Source organism: Lagenorhynchus albirostris, chromosome 7, assembly GCF_949774975.1.
Source record: "Lagenorhynchus albirostris chromosome 7, mLagAlb1.1, whole genome shotgun sequence".
Classification (NCBI taxonomy): Eukaryota; Metazoa; Chordata; class Mammalia; order Artiodactyla; family Delphinidae; genus Lagenorhynchus; species Lagenorhynchus albirostris.
In genome coordinates, this window is record NC_083101.1 from 33806885 (window position 1) to 33833766 (window position 26882).

General features: G+C 46.8%; 2 protein-coding genes and 1 pseudogene across 4 annotated transcripts in view; all 3 read left to right on the forward strand.

Moving 5' to 3' along the window:
• The window catches only part of CORO2A (coronin 2A), a 59471-nt gene extending 56440 nt beyond the window's left edge, over window positions 1-3031 (forward strand). For all 3 annotated transcript variants that reach the window (XM_060154770.1, XM_060154773.1, XM_060154772.1), the window contains one exon: window positions 48-3031. In XM_060154770.1, the coding sequence (XP_060010753.1) occupies window positions 48-179 (132 nt within the window). In that variant the 3' untranslated portion in view covers window positions 180-3031. The remainder of the gene's footprint in view (window positions 1-47) is intronic.
• The window catches only part of TRIM14 (tripartite motif containing 14), a 29976-nt gene continuing 5491 nt past the window's right edge, over window positions 2398-26882 (forward strand). Inside the window, 10 exon segments of the mRNA XM_060153194.1 lie at window positions 2398-2403; window positions 5222-5494; window positions 8036-8103; window positions 8105-8129; window positions 14564-14797; window positions 18407-18587; window positions 22155-22247; window positions 25958-26195; window positions 26197-26375; window positions 26378-26565. Of these exon segments, the coding sequence (XP_060009177.1) occupies window positions 2398-2403; window positions 5222-5494; window positions 8036-8103; window positions 8105-8129; window positions 14564-14797; window positions 18407-18587; window positions 22155-22247; window positions 25958-26195; window positions 26197-26375; window positions 26378-26481 (1401 nt within the window). The 3' untranslated portion in view covers window positions 26482-26565.
• On the forward strand, window positions 20328-20788 carry LOC132523082 (small ribosomal subunit protein eS1-like; annotated as a pseudogene).

The following is a 26882-nucleotide window of genomic DNA, read 5'->3' on the forward strand; positions in this document are numbered from 1 at the left end:
CCCCAGGACACCCAGGTGACCTTCCCCTCTGCTCTGTGCTTTCCCAGCTGCTGCAGATGTTCTATCGGCAACAAGATGAGATCCGAAGGCTCCGGGAGCTGGTGACCCAGCGTGAGGTCCAGGCCAAACAATTGGAACTGGAGATCAAAAACTTGCGGATGGGCTCAGAGAGGCTCTGAGCAGGGTCCTCTGCCCTCCTCGCCCTCAGGGACACCACTCGGCTCACGGGGAGGTCCGGAACCAAACCACAGGTCCCCCGAGAACAGCCACTATTTCTGTATTTTTTTACCAGAGATGAAACTCTTGATTGCGGAAAGATTCCAGTGGGACCTGGTGCCGATTTTCTATTTGCCTTCTTGAAACAACAGTGTCTGAATTGACTCTTTTTAGATGATACCTTGCCTTCTGTTTAATTGTTTTGAAGGGTCCACGGTAACTTCTCAAGGGGAAGAACATTGTAGAAAGTTAGAGCTGGAAGGTCCTAGGAGGTGAACCTTCCTGTGGTTTTCAAACTGTGGTCCATAGCAAGGGGGGAAGGCTAAGTCAGGAGGGCTGTGCCCCCCCCCGCCTCCATTCCTACCAGTCAGCTCCCCTTCTTTCTGTTTTATATATTAGCTTCTATGGAATACATAATTCTGCTACTAAAAAAATATTAGAAGTTTGAAAACCAGTGACGTGGCCCAACTTCCTTATTTTACAGGTGAAGAAACTGAGGCCCAGAGAGAGGCAAGTAATCAAGGTCCCCAGAGAGTTCATGGCCGGGCTGGGCTGAACTCCTGGTCTCCTGGATCTGCCTTTCTGCGGTTTATGATGCAGCAGATGTGCAGTTCTCAGCCCACAAGGCAGGAATCCGTTGGTTCTGGCCTCAGCTGTGCCCCTGAGTTGCTCAGTGACCTCTTGCAAATCATTACCTCTCTGGTCTCACTTTCTCCATCTGAACAAGGGGGACCCTGGAATGCGCTGCCCTCTATAGGATCTGCCACCTGAGATAAGAAACCTTGGCCTTGACCTAAGGAAAACTACTTGTAGGGTGATGATCTGGGTTTGCTGCAGGAACTCCAAAGACGTTGACAAAGAGGCAGAGGAAGTTTAACTTCAGGGAAGTAAGTCAGGGTTCAGCCTAATTGTAGAACACAGACGGGAGGCCATCCTCTCTCTCTTCAACCAGAATCAGCTGAATATGGGTAGACACTATCCCTTATGTGGGGATGCAGACAGCAGAGTGGTGCCCATGGCTACTGACTGCCACCACCAAAGCCCTGAGGTCGCAGAGCCTGCCTCCTCCAGGATGATGTAGGCAGATTTCAGCCCAAAGTAATAGAAGAGGTCCCCAGGAGGTAGGGAGACCCAGCCTGGAAGTGTGCCGGCAGAGCCCCATGGCTGCCCAGCCATGAGGGTTTCTGGAGAAGGATGACTGTACTAGGCAAGGAAGCGGGACCAGATGGCTCTGACTTCCCTTCCAGCCTGAGAGTTTTTCTGTGTCCCTCCTTTGTGAATCTGTATTCTGAGCCCTTTCTCTAAGGTTCTCTCCTTCTCAGTGGTCAGTACACCAACCCAGCTAGAGACGGGGAATGTTGGAAGTTAAATGTGCCCCTCTTTACCAAGGCTATGCAGACGATCAGTTTGTCCATTGCACAGGGCGATCCTGGAGCTAAGATGGGAACTGCAGGAGGCCACCTAGCCTGGTAGGTTTCAACCCAGGCTAGAATCCCCTTAGAATCCCCTTAGAATCCCCTTGGGAGCCTTCAGGAAATACAGATACCCAGGTCCAACCTCAGACCAACTGGAGCCGAATCTCCAGAGTAGGGCCTGACCTTGTGTATGTTTTTATAAGTTCCCAGGTAATTCTGCAATACAGAGAGGACAGAGACCCGCTGGGCTAGTCCCTCTGTACCTATTTGCAGTAAAGATGAGGACAGTGAGTGCAGACAGGATCTGGGACTTCAACCCTGTCTTCTAAGTCCATGCTAGAAACTCCTAAAAAAAAGTCAAGAAGCATTGTCCTGGGTGTCTCTGGGACCCTGACTGCAGCACAGTGAGGGCTCTGTGCTCCCGACTGCCCCCTCCCCGAGCCATGGCTGCGTCCCCTTGTTTGCCCACACACACCAGGTGCCCATGTTCCTTGTCGGGTTTACTCAGTCACTGGGGCCTGCCAAGCTTGCCAAAGGCCAAATCCCAGGCATTGTCAGGGGAGCAGAGCTCCACTGGATGGGGTTACCTTTCCCACCTCATTTGCGGCCAGCATGTCACAGTTTACAAAGCACTCCCACCCTCAATCACTGACACATTCTACTCTAATATGGGTCAGCTAGGTGTTATTATCCCCAAATTCAGAAGAGAAGACCTAACCTCAGAGAATGAAGAATCATCAAGCCCAAAAGGCACTGGCTGCAAGGCATGGAGGTGGGGCCAGTCTGGAGAGCTTCCCACATGCCTCCTCGACACAGAGACATCCCTTCCTTCTCAAGCTCTCCCCACCCCTGAGGGACCCAGACCTCGTGCTTAAAAACAATACGAAGGCATCCATGAACAAACTTCTTTTTCCTTCTTTTTTTTTTTTTTACATCTACAATAAATTATTTAAATTATTTCACAGCAAGGGAGAGGGATAGGTAATTTTTATCAGATATTTTTTTAAGACATTTTTTAAAATTACATTTTTGTTCTTGACTGATGAAGTGGAACTCGCCCAGCATTTGCAGGGCCCTCAAGCTCAGGGCAAGCAGAATGTGTACTCATCTCCTTACTCCATACCCTAGGAACCCCCTGACTGTTGACTCAGGAACTTTCTGAGAATGAAGACAGCACTGGGAGATGAGCTTTGGGGTGTATCCACCTTAGCTCTACAGTCATTGAGATTGTATCATAGAGGGAAGCAGGAAGTCAGAAATCAATCTATGCTTTTACTATGAAACCGTGCCTGAAACAGTTTGATTGTTTTAATATTGTTTCTGAAATTCCTTGTACCTTTGTAAAAAAAAAAAAGTGAAAATAAATAGATGTGGAATAGTGCAATGGAAAGAATGGAACAAAATAATAAACAACATCTTCCTAGACATTTTAATGCATGGAGCTTACCTTGATTTGTTTCACAAATACCAATGACAGGTTCCCCTCGATATATGAAAGTAGAGGGTTCTTATGAAACCTTTTGCAAGCCAAAATGGCTAAAGTGAAGAATCAGTTACCTTAACACAACTTGCTAACGGACACACAAAATAAGTCCAGATAAAGCACAAATGCTCACAGGCACAGTTCAAAGCTAAGACTGCTTAATGTTGGGATGCTGAGTGTAGTTCCTGGGGAAGGAGCTTGGTGGTGCCACTCCCACTGCTTGGGGTGCTAGGGGGTGCACCAATGCCTCTATAATAGCTTGCTGTAAAACAAACGCTGAACCTATTTTCACTTTTTGTCTTTTCTCATAAAAGCGAAAATCCTCTTCAGATTTCTTTCCGTTAGTGAAAGCAAGTACTAATGTATGTCTTTTGTGAAAGCAAGGTGGCAGAAAGTGAACTTTTGGAAATACCCACTTGTTTGGGCCAGAATCCAAGCTGGGAAACAGGCAAGAAAGACTTGGTTCCTACCCTCCAGAGAGTTTTTAGTCGTGGTTGGAAGGAAGGGGACATTCAGGCTGCTCTTCGAGGAGAAGCAAGGAAGGCTTCTTGGAGGAAATGATACTTAGGCAGAAACCTGAAGGATACATAGGAGTAAACAAGGCAAAGGGCATCTGGGGAAAAGAGTGTTCCAAGCAGAGAAAACTAGCTGTTCCATAGTCTGGAAACAAGCAAAGGGTGGAGCATAGACAGGGCAGAGATCATGAGTATTAAGGGCCAAGGGCAGACTTCCCTAGTTGTCCAGGGGTTAAAACTCCATGCTTCTACTGCAGGGAGCGTGGGTTCAATCCCTGCTAGGGGAAGTTCCACATGCGAGCGGTGGGCCAAAAAAAAAAAAAAGAAAGGAAAGAGCCAACGGCTTTGTAGGCGGGAGCTGAGGCTTTTTTCCCTAGCTTTATTGAGGTATGATTGACAAAAATTGTATATATTTATGTTGTTTGTGATTTCTTGAGGTGTATGTGGTAATGATTACGATATGAATACATTGTGAAATGATCACCACAATCAAGTTGATTAACACATCCATTACCTCACGTCCTTACCATTTTTTGTGTATGGTTGAGAACATTTGAGATCCAATCTCAACAAATCTCAAGTGTACAATACAGTATTATTAACTATAGTCACCATGCTGTACATTAGATCCCCAGAACTTATGGGTTCTGTAACTTAAAGTTTGTATCCTTTTCCCCCACCCTACCCTTTTCTGTGAGCCCCTGGCAACCACCTTTCTACTCTATCAGTTTGACTTTTTTTTTTTTTTAATTCTACATATTTAGGTATCATACAGTATTTGTCCTTCTCCGTCTGGCTTATTTCACTTAGCATAATGTCTTCCTGGCTCATTCATTTAGAAAATGGCAGGATTTCCTCTTTTAAGTCTGAATAACATTTCACTATATATATGTGCATATACCACATCTTCTTTATCCATTCATCCACTGATGGACACTTGGGTTGTTTCCATATTTTGACTATTGTAAATAATGCTGCAATGAACATGGGAGTGCAGATAGCTCTGATATACTGACTTCATATTCTTTGGATATACACCCAGAAGTAAGATTGCTGGATCATATGGTAGCTCTATTTTTAATTTTTTGAGGAACCTCCATAATTCCTGTACCACCGTGGATGCTGAGACTTTAGCGTGGGGGCAGGTGGAGTTTCCAGAATGTTTCTCACAATTGCGGGAATCGTTATTTCTCTTGAGGATAGGGCAAGAGAGAATTAAGGGAAAATGAAAAGTCTAGGTAATGCATAGCATCCCGGAAGGCCACAGCCAACTTTGGTCCCATCCACAGGGCTGCAGTTTTCTGATCATGACTGGACGAGCGTCACTCAGCGGGGAAGCCCACCTCCTTGCAGTTAGTTAGCCCATTCGAAGTGAGCCCCCATTTGTGCTGCGGCTGCCTCTGGGCTAGACACAGAGCCGGGAGACCAGGCCTGAGCATTCACTGCCCCGGCGGATGGGCGGGAGAGCACCGTGCTGTCCGCAGGGTGATGATGCTGCGGCTGTGCCCTGGCCTGCAGGCGCCGCCCTGCCATATATCTGTCTTTCCCTGCCGGAACTGGGACGGCCCGGAGCGCCCCGCCCCACCGCGCAGGTTTCTATTTCCCCGCCGGCCCCTCTCTGCGCGGCGGCCGCAAAACTTGCGGGTGAATGGCGGGCGCGGCGGCGCCAAAGTGAGGCTCCTGGGGGGCTGGGCCCAGCGGAGCCCGAAGACGCACGCGGCTGGCGCTGCCCGGAGCACGGCGACCGCGTGGCTGAGCTCTTCTGTCGCCGCTGCCGCCGCTGCGTGTGCGCGCTTTGCCTGGTGCTGGGCTCGCACCGCGGCCACCCGGTTGGTCTGGCGCTGGAGGAGGCGGTGCGCGTGCAGGTGGGGACGCGGGGGCGTGAGCCCGGGAGCAGCGGGCGGGGAGGGGCGTACTGGGTTCCACTGACAGTTCCCGGTTGGGACCAGGACCCCCAAGGCGGCCCAGAGAGCATCTAGGAGGCCGACCTGTTGTTCAGAAAAAGAAACAAGCCCAAGGAAAGGCAAGGCCATCATTTAAGCATAAGAAGAGGTGGGTTTGGGAGTGAGAACTTGGGCGCCCCGGCCGGCACCGGATATCCCGGACCTCACCCACCAAGGCGGGTCCACCACACTGCCTTTGGGCCGGGAGAAATTCTGCCTTTTAACAAAGATGAAAAAACCCCTCCCGCTTCGAAAACATCTGTGTTTCCGGAAAGCCACACAAACACCTCCTCTGGTTTTCCCTCCTGGAATTCAGAGAGGGGCTGAGGACCGCCTGATCGCCCTGGGAGCGGACAACCCTCATAACAGCCTGGTGAGAGCTAGGCCAGACGGTTCGTGGCCAAGAAGAGGAGGGTTCTGGAGGCCGAGGCGGGCCTTGAACCCAGGACTGCCTCCCACGGGCCCATTCTCACCTTGGAGCTCTCACCCATGCTTATTCTTAATAGTGGAAGGGGGCTCTGGACTCTTGTTCCAACCTTGTGGCCAACTTGTCCAGTGACTCTAGTCAGACCCCTCCAACCTCTCTGGGCTAGGCAGGCCCTCCTGTCACAGACAGATGTTGATTCTACCACTTCACCTTCAAGAAGTCGTCTGTGGTTACTCCAGCCCCACAATGACCTATTCCCTGCACAGCATGACTTAACACCATCATGGTGACAACCTTGGAGCTCCACTGTGAGAACGGGCCACGTGGGGGCCAATCTAGCAGGTAGAGTCCAGGATTCAAGGCTTGCCTCTGCCTCCAAGATCTTCTTCTTATCTATAAAATGGTTATAATAATAATTTAGTTCCTCAAAATGCTGTTTTCAGAGTTAACAAGGCTGCTTTCAGAGATACAGCTTCTAATAGGCAGGTCCACCCACCTACCCCTTTTGCATCCACACACCCACCCACTCACCTGTCTGTTCATGCATCATCCATCTGCCCATTCATTCATTCATTAGACATCCATTCAACTCATACCTGGTGCCATGAGTCAGGGAATAGACCAATTCTTCCCTGACCTGGAGGAGTTCCTTGGCTAGTGGGGGAAGAACAAACAGTGACAACACAGTATGATAAGTATTGTAATTGGGGAGTCTGAGGCAGTGGTCAGTGGGAGCCAAAGAGAGGACAATGTGAACTAGGGACAGGAAGCCCAGCAAGACTTCCTGGAGGAGGAGCCATGGGAACTGGCCGTGAAGAATAAGTGGGGTTTCACCAGGTACTAGACGGGAGAAGCACCCTGTGACTGGAGGTTTCAAGCACCAGGAAGCTAGGTTATCCTTGGCTGATAGCCAGGAGCTGGACTTGAAGGCTTAGAAATCACAGTGGGGTATGAATGTGCTCCCGGAAGTTGAGGCTATGGCTTATACTTGGGTTTCTATTGTGTTCCCAGCCCCACCACTCACTCCCAGACCCCCAGCTAGAATAAACCTGCACACCATAGCAAATGCTTGTTGGATATTAAAATAACAATACAAGCTATGTCTATTGAGCACTTACTGTGTGCCAAGCACTATACCAAGCACTCTGTGTACTTCTTATTCTTTCCAGCAACTCTGTAGGGGTGTCCCCTTTTTTTGTAGCTGAGGAAACCGAGGTTCAGAAAGGTGAGATCACTTGCCCAGGTCATGTGGAAGGAGAGCTGGGACTCAGACCTAGGAGGTCCCATCTGAGTCTGGGGCTTAGGCTCATAACTTGCTCCAGCTCTCCACTTGAATTTGGCAGCCCCTGGTAATTCTGTTCAATTCAGCAAACACTTCTGGGTCACCCCCTGGTCCCTATGGGGGATCAGGAACCAAGAATGGAGCAGACCTGCCCTCAGGAAGCTCCCAGTTGGTCCAGCAGCTGAGTGTAAGGTGAGCCATAAGAAGGTAAGATGGAGGTAGGGCCTTTGGAGAAATGGCAGTTGCAAAAAGCAGAGATAAGGAAGGGAGCCATCTTAGGTGGGAGAGGGGACCTCTTACCCATGCAGGTCCTCTGAACCCCAGTCCAGGCCAGAGGACCACAGACCAATCCTGGATGCAAGTTCCATGAGAGCAGCTCCGAGAACAGGCGCCAGCACATTATAGGTACTCAGTATTCACTCTAGAAGTGAAGGCTCTTCCCCTGACCCCAAGCTGCTTCCCTAAAGTCCTATTTGAGGGCCTGGAAAAGCAGGTCACAAGCAGGACTGTCCTAGAAAAAAAGGGGGCACCTCGAGGTTTGGAGAATACCTCATGTGGGCCTCTGAGGATCAGAGTGGCCCTACTTCCAGCTCATCTTCCAACTTGCCTCATGACTTTGGGCAAGTCAGCTCACCTTTTGAGTCTCAGCTCAGCTGAAAAAAAATACAGGAGTGAGAGGACATGACCCCTGGGGTGACTTGTTATCTCAAAAGTGACAACATTAAAACTTCTCTCCTAATACTTTCACATACAGAAACTCACCCAAGAATGTTTAAAGAATTTGACAACCAAGAAGCAGCAGCAAGTCGGCAACATAACCCAGACAAGATGCTGCTGAGAAGCTCAAGGCAAGTGGGGGATTCTTCCTTATTCCAGATGAGATGTCCACCTTTGCCCTTGGACACACAGTTCTCCCCAATATGGAGCCAAGGGAAAATGACAAACAGCCTCAAAGGGGCAGGTCAGGTTTGGTGAGACCTGGGGCTTCTGTAATTTAGGGGGCCCTTTTGGAGAAAAAGAACACAAAATTAGTTGCAAGATCATGAAGGGGCCATGCCAGGGAGGGACCTGGGGCTCCTGTTTCATTAGCTTTGTGGTGAATCTGCCTCTGCCCAGAGCCCTAGCCTAGTCCCATAATGCCTGACAAAATGCAGGAACGGCCTTTCCTCCCGCCATGGCCAAAGCCATTCTCTTGGACAGACTAGTCCTCCAAACCCAGCACCCCAGACTGCCTTAAGCAAAGCAGAACACAAGGTAAGGAACACACAAATCGCTCTTTAGGTTTCACTGTTGAAAGAAAGTAAATAGGTATAAATGTATTCCATAAGTATGTACTTTCTTCAGGCTTCTCCTTGCATCACACTGTTTATTTAAGTGGATTCTTTTGTGGGTTTTAAGTGGGAAGTTGGGGCTGACATTATCCCAGCTGCTGTTTTGACTGTGAGAATGGTGTTGCTCTTAAAGGAGCGTTTTAGGTGAACTTGGCCAATCCCTTCCCTTCTCACCCTCAGCTGCCACCGCCTCAAAGTGAGGGCTGGAGTGGGTTGCCCTCCCAGGGTCTGTCTCACTGAGGGCCCTGTGAACCCCAGACTGGCCACCCCAAGTCAGGCAGGGAGATTGGCTCTGACGACCACAGGAGTAGCTGGCACCCAGACCAGGCCACAGAGTTGGCCCCCTGTTTGCCCAACATCCGTTATCTTTCGGGCGACAGCATGCCCCAGTTTACTGGGGACAGTTGTGGTTTACACCTGTGGCCCTGGGTTAATTATTAATCATGTCATGTCTTCAAGAGCAAGACTCTGGGTATAGGCAACTACATCAGCTCAAAAGGATTTGGGAACTGAAAGTTGGCACACCTGAAGGGATGGCGGAGGTGCTTTGGGCTGTTCAGCCAGAAGAACAGAGTCAGGGCACAGTCTCACTGTCTGTAAATCTCAAAGCAGATATGGTTTGGGGGTCCCCGAGGAAAGAGTTAGGATCTGTGTGGAAAGTCTAAGGGGGCAGGTTTCAGCTTCATCTAAGGAATGGTTTTCTTTTTTGAAGCTTTTCCCCAACTTTTAAACTTTATTTTGAAGTAATCACAGATTTATAGGAAGTTGCAAAAGTAGTGCATGACCCTGGATGGATGACAAGATTCCTTGCCCTTCCCCCAGGCCCGTGGGTGGGCTTTTACTGGTGCCTAGTTCATGGATGAAGCGGCTCTCTGTGAATCTGGTTTGATGCGGATCAGGTGGCCCCCTTCCCGCTCCCAGGGCGCCCTCCTAGATGACCCGGCCCCAGCATGGTGTGGCTCTCATACACCCCTCCACCCCCACCCCACCGGGGTCCCTCACTCAGCTCCTGCCCATGGTTCTGACGCCAAGTTCCCTCTTTGTTTTTGGCACTGAGGATTTCCCTTTTGTTGTTTGTTTGATTGTGGGTTGGTTTTTGGGGTCTTGTGGGGTTTTTTTTCAGCTTGATCGCGTAATTTTAAAAGTTACTCATCTTATCAGCATTTCCGTGCGTTTGAAGTAGGAAGGGGGATTTCCATGTCAGCTCCTTCTCCCTTTTTGACCAAAACTATATGTCATCTTACATATGGGGGGGTTTGTGGTTGTTCGTTTAAGACCCTAACCCTTCCCTGTGTCATTAAAAGTTCTTTGTCAGTGTCAGTATTAGAGGCTGTATATTCCATTATAGGGATCGACCATGATTCATGAAGCCATTTTCCAATGTTGAACATTTAGATCACATCCAGGCTTTCACTCAAGTAAAACAACGCTGCAGTGATATTTGGCACCTTGACTTATTTTCTTTGGGACACGTTCCTAGAAGTGAGTCGCCTGGCTCAATAGGCACAGACGTTTGTAGGGAGTCTGGTGCGTTCCGCTGAACTGTGGCAGGCATAGTTGTGGCACAGAGGTCTGGGGCAACCATGCCTCTCCATCCTTGCTTACTCAGAGGCAGTACTAGGGAAAAGGCCATTTGCCTGAAAATTAATCCATAAAACAGCTTGGTAAACAAATTAAAACCAGTAAAGTTCATAATTGACCAACGTCTACTGTTCAGAAGCCAACAACCAGGCCTACCCATCCACGCCTTTCCAGAGAGCAATCAAGAAGGACTTGATCATGAATCCCCAGCCAATACCCATTAAATGATTTTTCTCTGACATCCTTGTTAATAGGCTGTTTGCTTCCCCATCATGGCTTTTCAGCGCGCTCATACATGCCAAGTGTAGGGAAAATCAACACTTGCCTGCTGCCCTAACTTTTTACTCAAACTGGGATGAGTTGACAATATATAGCAGAGTGGTTATAGTTTTCTTTCAAATCTTCCAGATTTTCCACAGTGAGCTTTTGTTACTTTTGTGAACAACAACAAAAGAGTATATAAATACATGATATATATATAGATATATATTAGCTCATTTTGAACCAATGTGGCCCAGGCAGTGTACTTCCTTGTTTCATTTCCAGAATTCTCTCTCTCAGTCTTTTTTTTACCATATTGCATAATCAGCCTCATCTTGCCTATACTTAAGTTTTCTACGCTGAGATTCATAACAAAGTGTAGTGTCATTAAGCTTATTTTGTATATTCTTCTTTAAAAAGTGGATCTGTAGAAACTACTTGGAGCCCGGTTGGTTGGGAGAAGATATTTGCCCTCAGTTTCTGTAGAAAGGTCCTCCGTGTACATATGTTGCCTCCAAAATGTGTGGATATATCAAGCATTTAGAACACATTTTCTTTCCTTCGTTTAGTCATTCAACAAAGATATATTTCTGTCCAGGCTCACTGACTCACAGAAACCATGTTGTAAGTGTGGACTAATTCCCAAGCTAGCCCAAAGCCAGTTTAGTCAATATGAGGCTCTAAACTCAGAGCCTCACCACTGCCTAGAACATTGCATGGGAAACACAGACTTTGGGAGCCCATCCCGTAGATCCTGCCAAACCACACATTCCTGCCCCACTAAGGAGAGAACATGGCACACAGGGGAGCCTGCCCACCCCCATGCCTACCTGGGTACCAAGGATCTTTCTGCTGTGTGGGCTGTACAGACATTTGGGCTGAGGAAAGAAGCCGGCCTGATTTTTTTGTTGTTATGATTTTATATTTATTTTAATTGTACTGGTAATACATGAACACATCTCAGCTTTTAAAATTTAAATAGTTTATTAGAATACAGTGTACAGCTATGGAAAGTACAGAGTGAGAGTCCCTCTTGACCATCTCCCCAATCCCACACCTCTTCCCAAACATGACCAAACTAACAAACATTTTATTTTTTTTAATTTTTGATTAATTTATTTATTTTGGCTGCCTTGGGTCTTCTTGCTCCGTGCAGGCTTTCTCTAGTTGCGGTGAGCAGGGGCTGCTCTTCGTTGCAGTGCGTGGGCTTCTCATTGCGGTGGCTTCTCTTGTTGCGTAGCATGGGCTCTAGGCTCATGGGCTTCAGTAGTTGTGGCTCATGGGCTCTAGAGCGCAGGCTCAGTAGTTGTGGCGCACAGGCTTAGTTGCTCCGCAGCATGTGGGATCTTCCCGGACCAGGGCTCGAACCCATGTCCCCTGAACTGAGAGGCGGATTCTTATCCACTGCGCCACCAGGGAAGTCCCCAGACATTTTAAATGCACTTGCAAACATGCAGATGCATATATACATGTACACTTTTCATTTTGTTATCTTTTACATAAATGGGATCATCCTATATATATTATTCTGCAACTTGCCCTTTTTCACACGGTGTCTTGAAGAGCTTTCCACGACAGGACATATAGGTCCACTGCATTCTTGTGTGTGTGTGTGTGTGTGTGTGTGTGTGTGTGTGTGTGTGTGTGTGTGTGGCAAAATACACGTAACATAAAAGTTACCATTTTAACCATTTTTAAGCATATAATTCAGTGGCATTAATTATGTTCACAGTGTTGTACAATCATCAGCACTCTTTCCAAAAGTTTTTCATTACCCTAAATATAAACTCTGTAATCATTAAGCAATTACTTCCCATTCCCCTCCCACCAGCTCCTGGTAACCTCTAATCTATTTCCTGTCTCTATGAATTTGCCTACTCTAGATATTTCATATAAGTGGAATCATACAATATTTGTCCTTCTCTGTCTGGCTTATTTAATTTAGCATCATGTCTTCAAGGTTCATCCGTATTATAGCATGTGTCAGAACACTGCATTCGTTTTAATCACTGAATATTATTATTTCATTGTATGAATGCAGCATAATTTGTACAATGAACATACATATATACTTCCCATGTTGAAAATTTTGTCCAACTTTTCTCTATCTCCAACAATGCTATAGTGAGCTTCTTGGTACACAAATCTTTGTGCACATGTGAAAACATTTTCTAGGATCAATTCCTGCAAGAGGAGCTGCTGCATCAAAGGATTTAAGCCTTTAAAATTTTGATATTATCATACCACCCTCTAAAAATGCAATACTGATGGATACTACCACCTGCAGTGTATGTAAGTGCCTATTCCACACACCCTTATGGACTCTTGGTATTATCCATCAGTTAGCATTCTTCCAGTCTGATGGCCTATATATATATATATATATATTTTTTTTTTTTTTTTTTTCTGATTATGCTGCTCACTTCCTTGATTGTTTGGGACGCAGAGACACCTGTTCATACGTCTCTTGGCATTTGTATATCTCTGGTCCATTTTTAAGTTGAATGATTTCTTTTTTCACTATATGTTATGGATAGTAAGCCTGTGTAGTTTGTTACTTGTCATGGCTTTGTTTACAGTGCCTTACCTCTTGGGAAGAGTTTCTTTTTTTATATAGTCCAACCTGTCATGACTCCCGTTTTGCTATCTGAGTTTTGGGTTCCTCTTACAGAGGTCTTCCCTTCTCAAATTTTTAAAAATAAAATTGTTTTGTATTTTATTCTAATAGGTTTATTATTCTTTTAATGTATAGTGCTTTGATCTATTTAGAATTGTTTGTTTGTTTAGCTTTTATCATGGAAAACCTCAAGCATACATATGTGTTTTGAAGCAAATCGCAGACATTCAATTTCATCTCTAAAACTCTGAGCATATTACCTCTATAAGATAAGTAATCATTTTAAAAAATATATAACCATGGTATCATCATCACACCTATGAAAATTAACAATGGTTCCTTAATATTATCAAATATCCAACCAGTAGTCACATTCCCAATTGTCTTATAAGTGTCACATTTTATTTGTTTATTTGAATTAGGAGTGAAAGTTTTCAAAATGCTATTGGTTGATGTATTTTTTAAGTTGATGGTTAACATGCTCCTCTGTCCTCTATGTGTCTTCTAAATTGTATCTTTAAGTTAGATCTAGAGGCTTAATCAGATTCAGATTCACATTTTTCACAAGAGTACTTCATAGGTGGGGTTCTGTCTGAATTTGTTTTTGTATACAGAATAAGATAAGAATCTAGCTTAGTTTTTTTTAAATACATGATTAATTGCATGCTGTACCAATACCATTTGTTGAATTATATATATAATTATATTAATTATATATACGTATATACATACTTTTCTAAGGTATTCTTTGCTCTTGATATTTTTGTCTATGCCTAAGCCACATAGTTTTAAACCCTGTACCTTTACAGTTTGTTTTGATATCTAATAAGGCAGCTCATCCTTCATTGATTCTTTTTTTTCGGCCATGCCACACAGCTTGCAGGATCCTAGTTCTCCGACCAGGAATCGAACCAGTGCCCTCAGAAGTGAAAGCCTGGCGTTCTAACCACTGGACCGCCAGGGAATTCCCCTTCACTGATCCTTTAAAAGAAATTTTTGGCTTTTCCTGTGCTTATTCTCCCCCATGGTAATTTAACATTTGGTTAATCTGTATGTTAAGACTTTGATTGGGATTACATCCAATTTATAGACTAATTTGGAGACAAATGGCATCTTTATAGTATTCAATCTTCCTAGCCAGGGATATGGTTTTTCTTCCATGCATTCAGATTATTTTATGTCTTTCAGTACAATTTTATGCTTTTCTTTATCTAGGCCCTTACAGTTTTTGTTAGGTCTAGTTTTAAATATTTTGCTATTTTTTCCTACTGTTTTAAGAATGATCTTTATTTCTCCATTCATTTTCCAATTGGTTATAGCTGGTACTCAGGAAAGCTTTTTATAAGTGCTGAACTCACTTTTTAGAAGTTATAATAATTTTTTTCATGTTGATAATTTTGGATTTCCTGGTTGGCAATCATATTATTATGATTCATATTATTATGAATCAATTATCTGCATCTGGTTTTGTATTGTTCGGGTTTTTCTTTAGGCTCATGCAGAGTCAAGTAAAACCTGGCTGACAAGGAAATTTACTGAACTCAGATTACTACTTGATGAAGAGGAAACTCTGACCAAGAAATTCATTGAGAAAAACACACAGCTTGCCCTGCAGGCGTACAGGGAGCAAATCGAGTCTTATGGGGAGCAAATCGATGTCATGAACAATCTCTCCAACAGGGTCTGGAATATCAGCCAGGAACCCAGTCCTGTACAGCTGCTGCAGGTAATGCTGGGTTTCTGCCCTCACAGTGGCCACCGGCCGCCACATTTCATCTTGGTTAATGTGGCACTGAACACAGTATTCACACACTGAGTAAATACACAGAGAACTGCCTTGTCAGCAGGTAGACTGATTACATTGTTAGGAAGATAATATACATCTTGGACTAATTAAATGACATGAACAGCCACCATTTTTGAGGGCCTCTGTGTTCCAAGCACCTCAGGTATCTTAGCTCTAATATTTACTAGAACTCTGCAAATTGGATATTCTCACCCCATTTTACTAATGAGAAATGGAGGCTCAGGAGATGAAGGGACTCATCCAAGGTTATACAGCTGGTAGGTGGCAGATCTGGGATCAGGTCTGTCTGACTCTAAAGCCACAAGGCATCACTGCCCAGTCCTCTGACGGTACAGTCTTAATGGAAACATCACTCCTGGAAAGGCAGGCACCTTTGCAAAAGCTACTAAGCAGACTTCAAGAGTGGAGTCACAGTTTGCTCAAAGGGGAGAGAAGGACGGGACTCCTTGGCCAGTGGGCTCTGTTGAAGGCTATTATCCTGAAGGAGAATCTAAAAACTAGCCCCTATAATATTCACTACTACAGTTAGTGAAAGCATGTTGTTGAGGGTCATGTTCCCGTCTTCAGGGAACCATGGGAGAAACTCCTCTCTTGTGTCAGTACTCCTGTGCAGTCACCTGTGCACTTGGATTGCTTTTCTACTCATCTAACTCTTCCTCTTTCTTTCTTTGCCATAGCTTCTGGGAAGCTCAGAGCCAAACATGTTTCAAATAGCTGGGATGAGACTTTGTGGCATACAGTTTATGCCTCATCTCACTCTGGCTTCCAGCTTACAGTCTTATCCTGGTTTTCTCTTGGCTTCATTTTTCTCACTGTAAAGGAAAATCTTGCAGCATTAGATAACTTTTGTAAGACGCTTTAAAGGTTTGTGGGATGAAGCAAGGTACAACTAAGTAAAGATGACACTGAGTTGAACCACAGATTAGCATGGGCTCTGGCTGCAAAATAAGACAGACAAATAAATGTCAGTACAAGACTAGTCAAGCCAGTCCCTGGAGGCTGTTTCCACTCTTGTGCCTTTATGTGGCCTTGGTCAATTCAGCCTGTGTCTCATTGTTAAATAACAGCCACAACAAAAAAACCCTAACAAAATATTCTGGGTGAGGTGCTCTCCTAGGCACTTTAGACGTTGTACTTTAAGAGAGGCAAGATGCACAGAGGGGCACGTTTTTTTTCTTTTAAAATAATGGTACATTTTAGGAATATCTGATTCAAAGGGAGGCTTCCATGGAGAAGAATGCTATTCTTCCATCATAGATACAGTTTCAGGGCTTTCTCATCTCTCTCTCTTTTTTTTTTTTTAATTCTCTGGTGCCCAAGCTACTGATTTTCATCATTCGTCGTTCCTTCCATTTGTTCACTCATATTTTCATCAAATATACACTGAGCAACCTGATTGCAACAGGCCCCTGCTTCACATTAGGAGCTCATGGGTGGGGAGACATGCTCAGAAAGTTACTCACAACACAGCACAGCTAAGTGAGCTAGCAAAAGTGTGTCCAAGAGAAGTCCAACTCTGTATGGGGAATCAGGGAAGGCTTCCAGGAGGAAGTGACAGTGGAGCTGGTATGGGAGAATAAGGAGGAGCTCACTGGGTATATACAGTGGTAAAAGGCAGAGAGGACATCCCAGGCAGAAAGGAAGTATGTGCGTGTGAGAGCTTGGCAGGCTGGAGAACTGCCACGGTTCAGCCTGACTGGAGGCGGGGCAAGGGTACAAGGGAGGGGGGCGTGTTGGGAGATGTAGGGATGCCAGGGTTACTTGTTGAAGGGTCTTATATGCCTGGTTATGAAGTTTAGACTTTGTCTTGTAAAGAGAACGGGGGACAGGGGAGTGTTTTGCAGCGAGGAATGACACGGTCAGATTAATGCTTTAGAAAGGTCACTTTAGTGACAGGCTGGAGGATGGACTGGACAGGCAGGAATGGAGCCTGGAAGGAAAGTTGGGAGGAGACCACAGTATCCAGGAGAGAGATGATGGTGGGCTGGACCAGTGAAGGGGCAGTGGGGATGGGGAGAAGCAGGCGAGTTTGATAGATGTGACAGGATTGGTGACTGGGGGAATCCAAGATGACAGCTGGTTTCTGGCTTGAGAGATGGGTGGTTATGTGGCTGTTCCCTGAGTCTGCAAAGGCAAGAAGTAGATGTGCTCAGTTTCATTCATTCATTTATTGCATTGTGAACATTTATCGAGAACCTCCTATGTGTCAGGCCCTGTGCTAGATGCTGGAGTTTGGGGTTACCAGGTGGTCGCATTTGTCCCTCATCCCCTTCCCCAGTCCCACCCCACCCATCTGCCCTCTGGGCCACCCCGGAGCCGCTCCCTGCCCTCCCTGCTAGTGATCTGACTCCCTGGCCAGCCCTCTGAGTGTGACCTTAGCCCTCTTTGTCCACAAATTACCTTCTTCCCACCCAAATGAGCATGGGCTCTAGACCTGCAGCTTCCTAGGTAGACAGGGCTTGGAGATCATCCCTCAGCCCTTCCAAGGCCCAGCATCCTTCCTGCCAAGCGCTGGGCCACCTTCCCTCCCTCCTGAGGCATCCACCCGCCCCTCCCATCTTGGGCAGCACCGCCCACCAGCCAGGGCCTGCTCTCCTAAGGAAATCTGTTGTCTTCTAAATCCCTGCCCAGGACAACCCTCCAGAAAGTGCAGACAGGGATCTTAGGTGCAAACAAGAGAATCCACTGTAACTGTTTTAAGCAAGAAAGGAGTTTATGAAAGAGTATTAGGCAGCACATCTGATCTCCAGGAAGGCCAGAAAGTTGTGATGAAGACCAGGCCGCAGGAGTGAAGTCAGGGCCATGGCACAGACTTGCTCCAGTGTAGACCCACCCTCCTCCGCTGGGCAGATGTCACAGCTCACACCCCTGACCCAGAGCACGTCCCCTGCAACCTCCACCACTGCTGTCCCTGACAGCTACACGCCACTGTCACCAGTCCACCCTCACTTCCACATCCAAGTCTTGGAGTGGAGACTCCTCGTCACATGCCTACACCGGGGGCTGGGACAGTTTTCTTGCTTGTACTTAGCAAAGCCACACTTAACACAGGAAGGGTATTTAAAAGGTGCTGTCCAGGCAGAAAACAGGACAGGCCCCCACTGTGGTGGGCACACCCCCTTGGTCAGCATTCCAGCTGAGCTTCCAGAGTCTTTGGCTTCCCCTTTGGGATATGGTTTCCTGTTCCCCCCGTTTGGACATGCCCCAGGAGCGCCTTCCCCAGGAAAACTGGCCCCTCGCTCTTTTCGTCCCCTGTACCTCAGGCCGACCTCTGTCACAGTGTCTGTAAAGCTTCGGGGTCCCTTTCGAGGTGGTGAGCAACTTCAGGGCAGGGGCAGTCAGCTTGCCTTCTTCCTCGAGGCGGGGGTGGGGGGGGGACTGCCAAGGCTGTGGTCCTCGGGGCTCTGCTCCCAGGGGCAGGGCCTGGGGTGGCAGCAGGTGCCACGGCCAGGCGGGGCCAGTGCTTGCTGGCTGGGTTTGTTCCTGGGCACAGTGGTGGAGGCTGGGACGCGGCTCCAAGCCACCCAGAGCCCCACGTGCCCTCGCGCGTACACGGCCGCTGAGCAGCAGATGCAGCAGCAGATGAGCCTGGGGGAGTCATGCCACCCCGTGCCCCACTCCTTTGAGCCCGTCAAGAGCTTCTTTAAGGGCCTTGTGGAAGCCACTCAGAGCCCGCTGCAGACGCCACTGGACGACCGCCTTAAGGCGAGTAAGTCACCGTGTGACCAACCTTGGGTCCTTTACTCCCCTAGAGCCCTGTGATTAGAGACAACTGTGAAGATCGCCACCCTAAATCATGTGTCTCCTGCACAGAGGCCCTAGGCTGGGTGGTCAAGGTCTCCTGGGCCTGGGCCCAACCCTCCCTTCCAACCTCACCTCCTACCCATTCGGAGACCAGGTCCTGCTTCTCGCAGCTGCCCTGCTCTGCTCCTGCCCCTCAGTTGCTCCCGAGGTTCTGCCACACCTCAGCTTTGCCTGTGCTGGGCTCCCAGCTGGAAGGGCCAACTCCCCTTCCTCTTCCTCTGCCTGGTCAGGACCCACAGCTGTGCTCACCTGGGAAGCCTTTCCAAGAAACCCCGGGCTCGCTCGCTCTCCCGGCCGTCTCCCGCCTCTGCCCTGGGCCTGCTCCATCTTCTGCCTGGGGGTGTTTGTCAGCTGGATACATGGACCCCTCCCTTCCTCTCTTAAATGCCTGGAAGGCAAGAACCACTTTGGGTCCAGCTCTGAGGTCACTGCAGGGCCTGACACAAAGCAGGTGCTCAGAAATATCCATTCATTCATCTCTGCTATTAGGATTCATTCAGACCATTTACTGAGCCCCTGTTATGTGCTGGGCACAGTGGGGTACAAGACAAAGCTCCTGCCTTTGTGGTGCTCAGTCTTTTAAGGGGAAGATGGACAACAAATGAATATATGTCAGCGATAAGAAGTGTTTTGGGGGACTTCCCTCGTGGCACAGTGGTTAAGAATCCGCCTGCCAATGCAGGGGACAAGGGTTTGAGCCCTGGTCCGGGAAGGTCCCACATGCCGTGGAGCAACTAAGCCCATGCGCCACAACTACTGAGCCTGCGCTCAAGAGCCCGCGAACCATAACTACTGAAGCCCACGTGCCTACAGCCCGTGCTCCACAACAAGAGAAGCCACCGCACTGAGATACCCGTGCACCGCAACGACACTCGCCGCAACTAGAGAAAAGCCCGCGCGCAGCAACGAAGACCCAACGCAGCCAAATAAATAAATTTTTTTTTTTTTAAAAAAAGAAGTGCTTTGAAAAAAAATAATAAAGCTGAGTAAGGAGAATGGAGGGTGACCAGGAGGAAGAGCTATTTTCTATGGGAAGTGGGAAAGGCCTCTTTGAGAAGGGGATGTGTGAGCTGACCTGAAGGATGGGCTGGAGATCATTGTGGTCACATGCATGGACTCTGGAGCCAGACTGCCCGGGTTCCTATCCCAGGCCCACCACTTCCTAACCCTGCCATCTTGAGCAGGGCACCTAACTTTTCTATGCCTCTGTTTCCATATCCATAAAATGGAGATGATAATATATTCCTGTCTCATAGAGTTGTTGTAAGGATTAAATGAGTTCTTACATGTAAAGCGCTCAGAATGGTGCTCAGGCATAATAAGCACCATGTGAGTGTTAGCTGTTATTGTTGCTGCTGCTGATATATCTGGGGGAAATGTCTTCTAGGCAGAGGGAAAAGCAAGTGCAAAGGTCCCGAGGCACAAGGGAAGAGTAAGTTTGGCATGTTGAAGGAACAGCAAAGGGCAGGTGGGGGGAGTCAACAGGAGTAGATGTGGGCGCAGGAAGGGAAGAAGAGAGAAGGAGATACCAAGGAGACTCCACAGATTTTTACTGGAACAACTAGAAGGAAGTTGTCATATTCTGAGATGGAAAAGAGCATTTAGACTTGAAGAGAATGGCCCCTTTGGCTCTCTGAGCAGCACCATGGTGGTTTGCAAGAGCAAATGCCTGACGAAAGGCAGTTAAAAAGGAGCCAAGAAGAAAATGGTTGATCTGTTTTCTAAGGAAGGTTGGTACGATGTGAAAGTACCAACTACGTTCCATATAAGAAATATTGGAAAAACCCTAGTCATGAGAACTCTAGGAACCAAAATTGCTTTTGATGGTCTCAAGGGTTAACTTTTGGAAGTGAGCCTTGCTGACCTGCAGAATGATGAAGCTGCATTTAGAGAATTAAAGCTAATTCCTGAAGATGTTCAGGGCAAGAACTGCCTAACTTTCATGGCATGGATCTTATCCATGTCAAAATGTGCTCCATGGTCACAAAATGGCAGACCATGATTGAAGCTCATGTTGATGTCAAGATTACTAATGGTTATTTGCTTCATGTGTTCTGTGTTGATTTTGCTAAAAAATGCAACCATCAGCATTACCCTGTGTGGTAGACATCTTCATTATCCCCCATTTTACGGATGAGGAAGCTGAGGGTCAGAGAGGTTAACTGACTTGCCCTAGGTCACACAGCTGGTAGGGGTAGAGGCAGAATTCAAACAGACTCTGGTCCCAAGGTTTGTTTTCTGATCCCCTGGAGTCTGCTTCCTCTCAGCCCATCACCCCTCATCCACCACCAGATAAGGCCATCATTCTTACTATCACAGGTAATACTGAGAGGTACTGACTCCCAGGAAGGCCACAGGGAGATGGGGGTCTTGCAGCACCACTGCCCTTCCAGTGTCCTGCCTCACCTCCCTACCTGTGAGTCCAACAGGCATTGCAGGCTCAACAGGCTGAAATGGAATCCGGCATCTTCCATGCCTCAACCCCCAATCCTCTGCTTCTTGACTCCATTCTACTCTTCATTCTCCACTCCCATTAGAGTTAAGCCTTGGTACTTGTACCACTGCAGTATATCCTGAACCCAGCCCCTTTTCCATCCCTGCTGCCCCAGGTCAGGCTTGAGCCTACCAACAGGGCCTCTGCCTCCACACTCACCCTGCCCCATCCACTCCCCACCAGAGAGAGCTCTGGAGATTCTTCTGCTCATATCTACGCTCCTTCAAACACCTTCCATGGCTCCTCAGTTTTTACACGATGCTCCTAGCACCTGTCCTTAATGTCTTTGCTCCTGCTGTATCCTGGGGAAAGGCTCCCATCCTTTTTCTGGGTGTCCAAATCTTCCCCATCCTTTAAGGGCCAGCTGAGGTGCTTCTTCCTCCATGAAGCCTTCACTGACCCCTCCAGGCCCTGGAGCCCTTTCACATCTCCTCTTCGATCTAGAGCACTCTCTGCCTTGAGCGGTATGGCTCAAGCAAGCCCATTTCTCACCTCATTTACCTGACTGAGCTGTTGGAGACAGGGACCATGACTTGGGTTTCCCCTGAACTCCCTCTTACCTGGATGAGAGCGGAACGCGACCTTCCTAAGGGTTCAGCTTTGATTTCTTGTTTTCGATCTTTATCCTAGAATTTGCATGTCTGCCATGAAATTGCCCCCTTCCTTGACTGCTGAATACATGGTTGACTCTCAGGATGGTCCTGGAGCCTGCTGTCTCCTCCCCATGTCCAGGCCTCACTCACACTGGCCTGTCATTGCTCAGTTTGCTTCGGATCCTGGAAAGTGCGTTTCTGTATAGATCTGAGCCTTGTCCTGAAGTTTTCTTGTTACTGTGAATTTGCATTTCCTACTTAAATTTGCATGCAATTCTTGGGGAGAGATTATGCAAATCCCCAGTTGTGTAATATTTTTAGTATGTTTTGTAATTTGTGCTGCTTGCATGAACACCAGGCACTCATTTCTCACAATTCATTACAGACGTGAACTGCCAGCTCTCGGGCTCCTCCGGCGCCCAGCCAGGTTCCCTGCTGAAAACAAGCCCCTCACCAGAGCGATCACTCTTCTTAAAATGTAAGACCCCAGGAGCGGGGAGAGGGTGAAGAGGGCGTGGGGTGTACTTGTGGGAGGGAGGGTCACTGAAGTAGAGGCCCCCCTTTTCCCCTAAGAAACCCAACTTCAGTTTTCTTAACCCTTATTATCAGTTTTTTAAAAACCACAGAAATAATACACGTTCACTGTAGAAAAATTAGAAAACAAAGAAAAGTTTTTAAAAAGAAAATCACTCATAAATCACTGAGGAGCTTCGGAAATGTTTCTGCTCACATGCCGAGGCAGACACGTAGTAGTAGATAACTACTATTATTTGCCCTTTTAACTTTCTTTGGTATATCTATATACATACTGTGATAAATATTTAATATATATATTTTTTACAAACATGGTGTCATACTCTACATCCTGTTTTGTAATCTGTGTTTTCATCTACTGATATATTATGAACATCTTTGTTCCCTTAAAAAATTATACAGGTAATGTGTGCTTCTTGTAGAGAATTCCAAATTACATATACTAAAAAAAACAATTGGCTGCCCCAGAGTTAAATGATGTTAATGTTTGTCATATATTCTTTCAGACATTTAAAAAATATATATGTCTACAGATTTTTAAAAATGAGATATTATAGATATTCTTTTGTAATTTTATTTATTTATTTATTTATTTATTTGTGGCTCCACCACGAGGCTTGCAGGATCTTAATTCCCCAATCAGGGGTCAAACTCTGGCCCCCAGGAGTGGAAGTACGGAGTCCTAACCACTGGACCACCAGGGAATTGCCTTCTTTTGTAATTTTAAAAATTTAGGGCTTCCCTGGTGGCGCAGTGGTTGAGAGTCCGCCTGCCGATGCAGGGGACATGGGTTTGTGCCCCGGTCCGGGAGGATCCCACATGCCGCGGAGCGGCTGGGCCCGTAAGCCGTGGCCACTGAGCCTGTGCGTCCGGAGCCTGTGCTCCGCAACGGGAGAGGCCACAACAGTGAGAGGCCTGCGTACCGCAAAATAAATAAATAAATATATAAATAAATTTAATAGTATAGATTGAACAATTTTCTATTTTAATAAACACAGATATTATAGTTATTTTTAAAGGATACATGGTATTCCATTGAATATGCCATGTTTAAATCAATCTGATATCATACTATTGGACATTTAGGCTGCTTTACATTTTCATTTCTATAAACAGTGCTGCAGTAAACATCCATTCTTGTACCTCTTTGTTGAATTGATTAGTGACTGAATACACCTTAGCTCATTTTTGTATTTTTTTAGGTAATTTCTCAAAATGGAATTACTAGGCATGCATTTTTTTAAACTAAACTTTAACAAATATAAAATACATAAAGTGCACAAGTCAAAGGGCTGTAGCTCAATGATTTTTTAAAAGTGAACACATTCAATAACTTCCTTCAGACCATGAAATGGAAACTTCTAGCTCCCCAGAATCCTTCCTCATGCCAGTTCACTATCCCGAAGGGTAACTACTCTCCTGACTTCTCACAGTAAAGATTACTTTTGCCTGTCTTTGACCTTTATATAATGAGATCACTCAGACTACTCTTTTGTGTCTTGCTTCGACAGAACAACATGACATTTGTGAGATTTACCCATATGATTGTGTGTAGCAGTAGTTTGTTGATTTTCACTGTGGTGTAGTATTCCATTGTATGAATGTAGCACACTTAATATATTGATGGACATTTTGGATTGTTTAGCTTTTGCCTATAGTGAATAATGTTGCTTTGAATATCCCTGTACATGTCTTTTGATGCACTATGTATGCATTTCTGTTGGGTATTTACCCAGGAGTGGGAGAAAAGGATGCCCAGTATAAACACTTCTATGCAACATTGTTCTAGATGTCCTAGAGAGTGCCTTGAGGCCAAAAAAAAAAAAAAAGTAACGTATAAGGATGGGAAAAGGGAAAAAAAGATCATTATTCAAAGGTGACATTATTATTTACAGAAAATCCAAAATAATCTATAAATAAATTAGTTACCAAATGAATTTAGAACAGCTGCTGGATGTAATGTCAGCATACAAAAATCAATTGTATTTCTATGTATCGGCAATAAACAATTAGAAAATGAAATTTTAAAAACATTATTTTCAGTAACACTTTTAAAAAGCTAGGAATAAATCTAACAAAAGACATACAAAACCTCTCTACAGAAAACTCCAAAATATTACCGAGAAAACTATCCAGCAGTATCTACTAAAGCTAAACATCCACATGCCCTAAGATCTAGACTTTTCTCTAACTTCATGTCTACAGAGGTGTATAATGCAGCAAGAACTGTTATTGGGAGTTTAAATCACCACCACCTTTCTGGAGGACAGTTTGGCAATATTTACCAAAGGCCTTAAAATCACAATCATCCCCGTCGACCGAGCAATTCTTCTTCTTCTAGGAATATATTCTAAATAACTAATCAGATACATAAAGATGTATTCATATTAGTATTTTCAAAACCTTTTTAAAAAGCATATTTTTTAAGGCGGGGGGAGGGAATACGTTAAATTATAATTCATCTATACATCAAAATCTTAAGGTTGCCATTAAAATGCTTTTTTTTTTTTTTTTTTTTTTTTTTGCGGTACACGGGCCTCTCACTGTTGTGGCCTCTCCCGTTGCGGAGCACAGGCTCCTCGGCCATGGCTCACGCGCCTAGCCGCTCCGCGGCATGTGAGATCTTCCTGGACCGGGGCACGAACCCGTGTGCCCTGCATCGGCAGGCAGACTCTCAACCACTGCGCCACCAGGGAAGCCCCTTTGCTCATTTTTTAGTTGGGTTATTCTTTTTTTTGTTTTTGTTTTTTTTTGATACTGAGTGGTACCAGTTCCTTATATACTCTGGACATTAATCTCTTAACAATTATATGGTTTGCAAATACACTCAGCTCCCTGTATCCATGGATTCTGCATGCACAGATCCAACAGCCCATCAAAATTTGATCAGAGGTTTGTTGAATCCACAGATGAAATTGATGTGGTAAAATGTTCATAAATACTTCAATAAATTTCAAAAGCAGATTACCCAAGAGCCTGTATAGTATGACACCAACGTTAAGAAAAAAACTATAAAGGGGCAAGTAAAGAAAAAAATTGGAAGCATATACACCCAAGTGTTAACAGTGATAGGATTATTTTTTTTTTATTTTTATATAATTTAAATTTATTTATTTTTTTATTTTTGATGGTGTTGGGGCTTCGTTTCTGTGCAAGGGCTTTCTCTAGTTGCAGCGAGCAGGGACCACTCTTCATTGCGGTGCGCGGGCCTCTCACTATCGCGGCCTCTCTTGTTGCGGAGCACAGGCTCCAGACGCGCAGGCTCAGTAGTTGTGGCTCACGGGCCTAGCTGCTCCGCGGCATGTGGGATCTTCCCAGACTAGGGCTCGAACCCGTGTCCCCTGCATTGGCAGGCAGACTCTCAACCACTGCGCCACCAGGGAAGCCCCGATAGGATTATTTTTTATTAACTTTTTAGAAATTGGCAACAAATTCCATGGTACAAAATTCAAGCCGTACAACGGGTGTGCACTAAAATGTTTTCTCCTGCCCGTGCTCCCCAGCCACCGCCCCACTCGTGATTTCCGTGTTTCCCTGTATTCTACCCTGAACACTTGCGGGACAACGGGTACCAGCAGGGTCGGTTTCCAGGGGGCGGGGCAGGGGCACTGGCCCCGCCCATCGGGCCTGGCCCGGTGTCCCCGCCCTCCGCAGACGCGCGTACGCTCACGCTGGAGGCAGACACGCTGCACTCGCGCGTGCGTCTCTCGGCAGACTGCTTGAAGGTGCGTTGTGGCCACCACGGCAACCTGGGGCTCAATCCTGCGCTGCGTTTCGACGCGCTGTGGCAGGTGCTGGGCCGCGACTGCTTCGACGCCGGCCGCCACTACTGGGAAGTGGACGTGCTGGAGGCGGGCGTCGGCTGGTGGGTGGGCGCGGCCTACGGCTCCCTGCGGCGCCTCTGCCGCAGCCCGCTTGGGCTGCAACCGCCAGTCCTGGTGCCTCGAACTATATGACCTCGAGTACTGGGCCTTCCACGACGGCCAGCGCAGCCGTCTGCGGCGCCGCGACGACCCCGACCGGCTCGGCGTCTTCCTGGACTACGAGGTCGGCGTCTTCACCTTTTACGACGTGACGGCATGACCCACCTGCACACCTTCCGTGCCGCCTTCCAGGAGCTGCTCTACCCGGCCCTGCGGCTCTGGGAAGGGGCCATCAGCATCTCCCGACTGCCCTAGGGGCCGACACCTGAGTGGCCGCCCTAGGCTCTCCGCGGCTCTGGTCTCATCCGATCCAGACATGGCTGTTCTACTGCCGCCTCTGTAAGCATTCCCATCCTCTCCCCTACCAGTCATGCCCTGTGCTTTGAACAGTTCCTCTCCTAGGTACGCTAGTTTCAAACGGGCCCTAAACACAGGTCCTCTGCTGCTGCTCTCTCATCCGAATTCCCCACCGCCACCAGGGCCCTTCTTCTACACTGCTTTTAGTCCAGGTTCCTGAAAGGACACACCCATGGGTGAGCCCTAAGCATCCTCACCATGTCAGAATACATGATCCTTAGCCTCAGAACATTCTCCCTCGTACAGCACTCAGAACCGCCTGGCACATAGTAGGCGCACAGTAAATATGTGAATAAGAG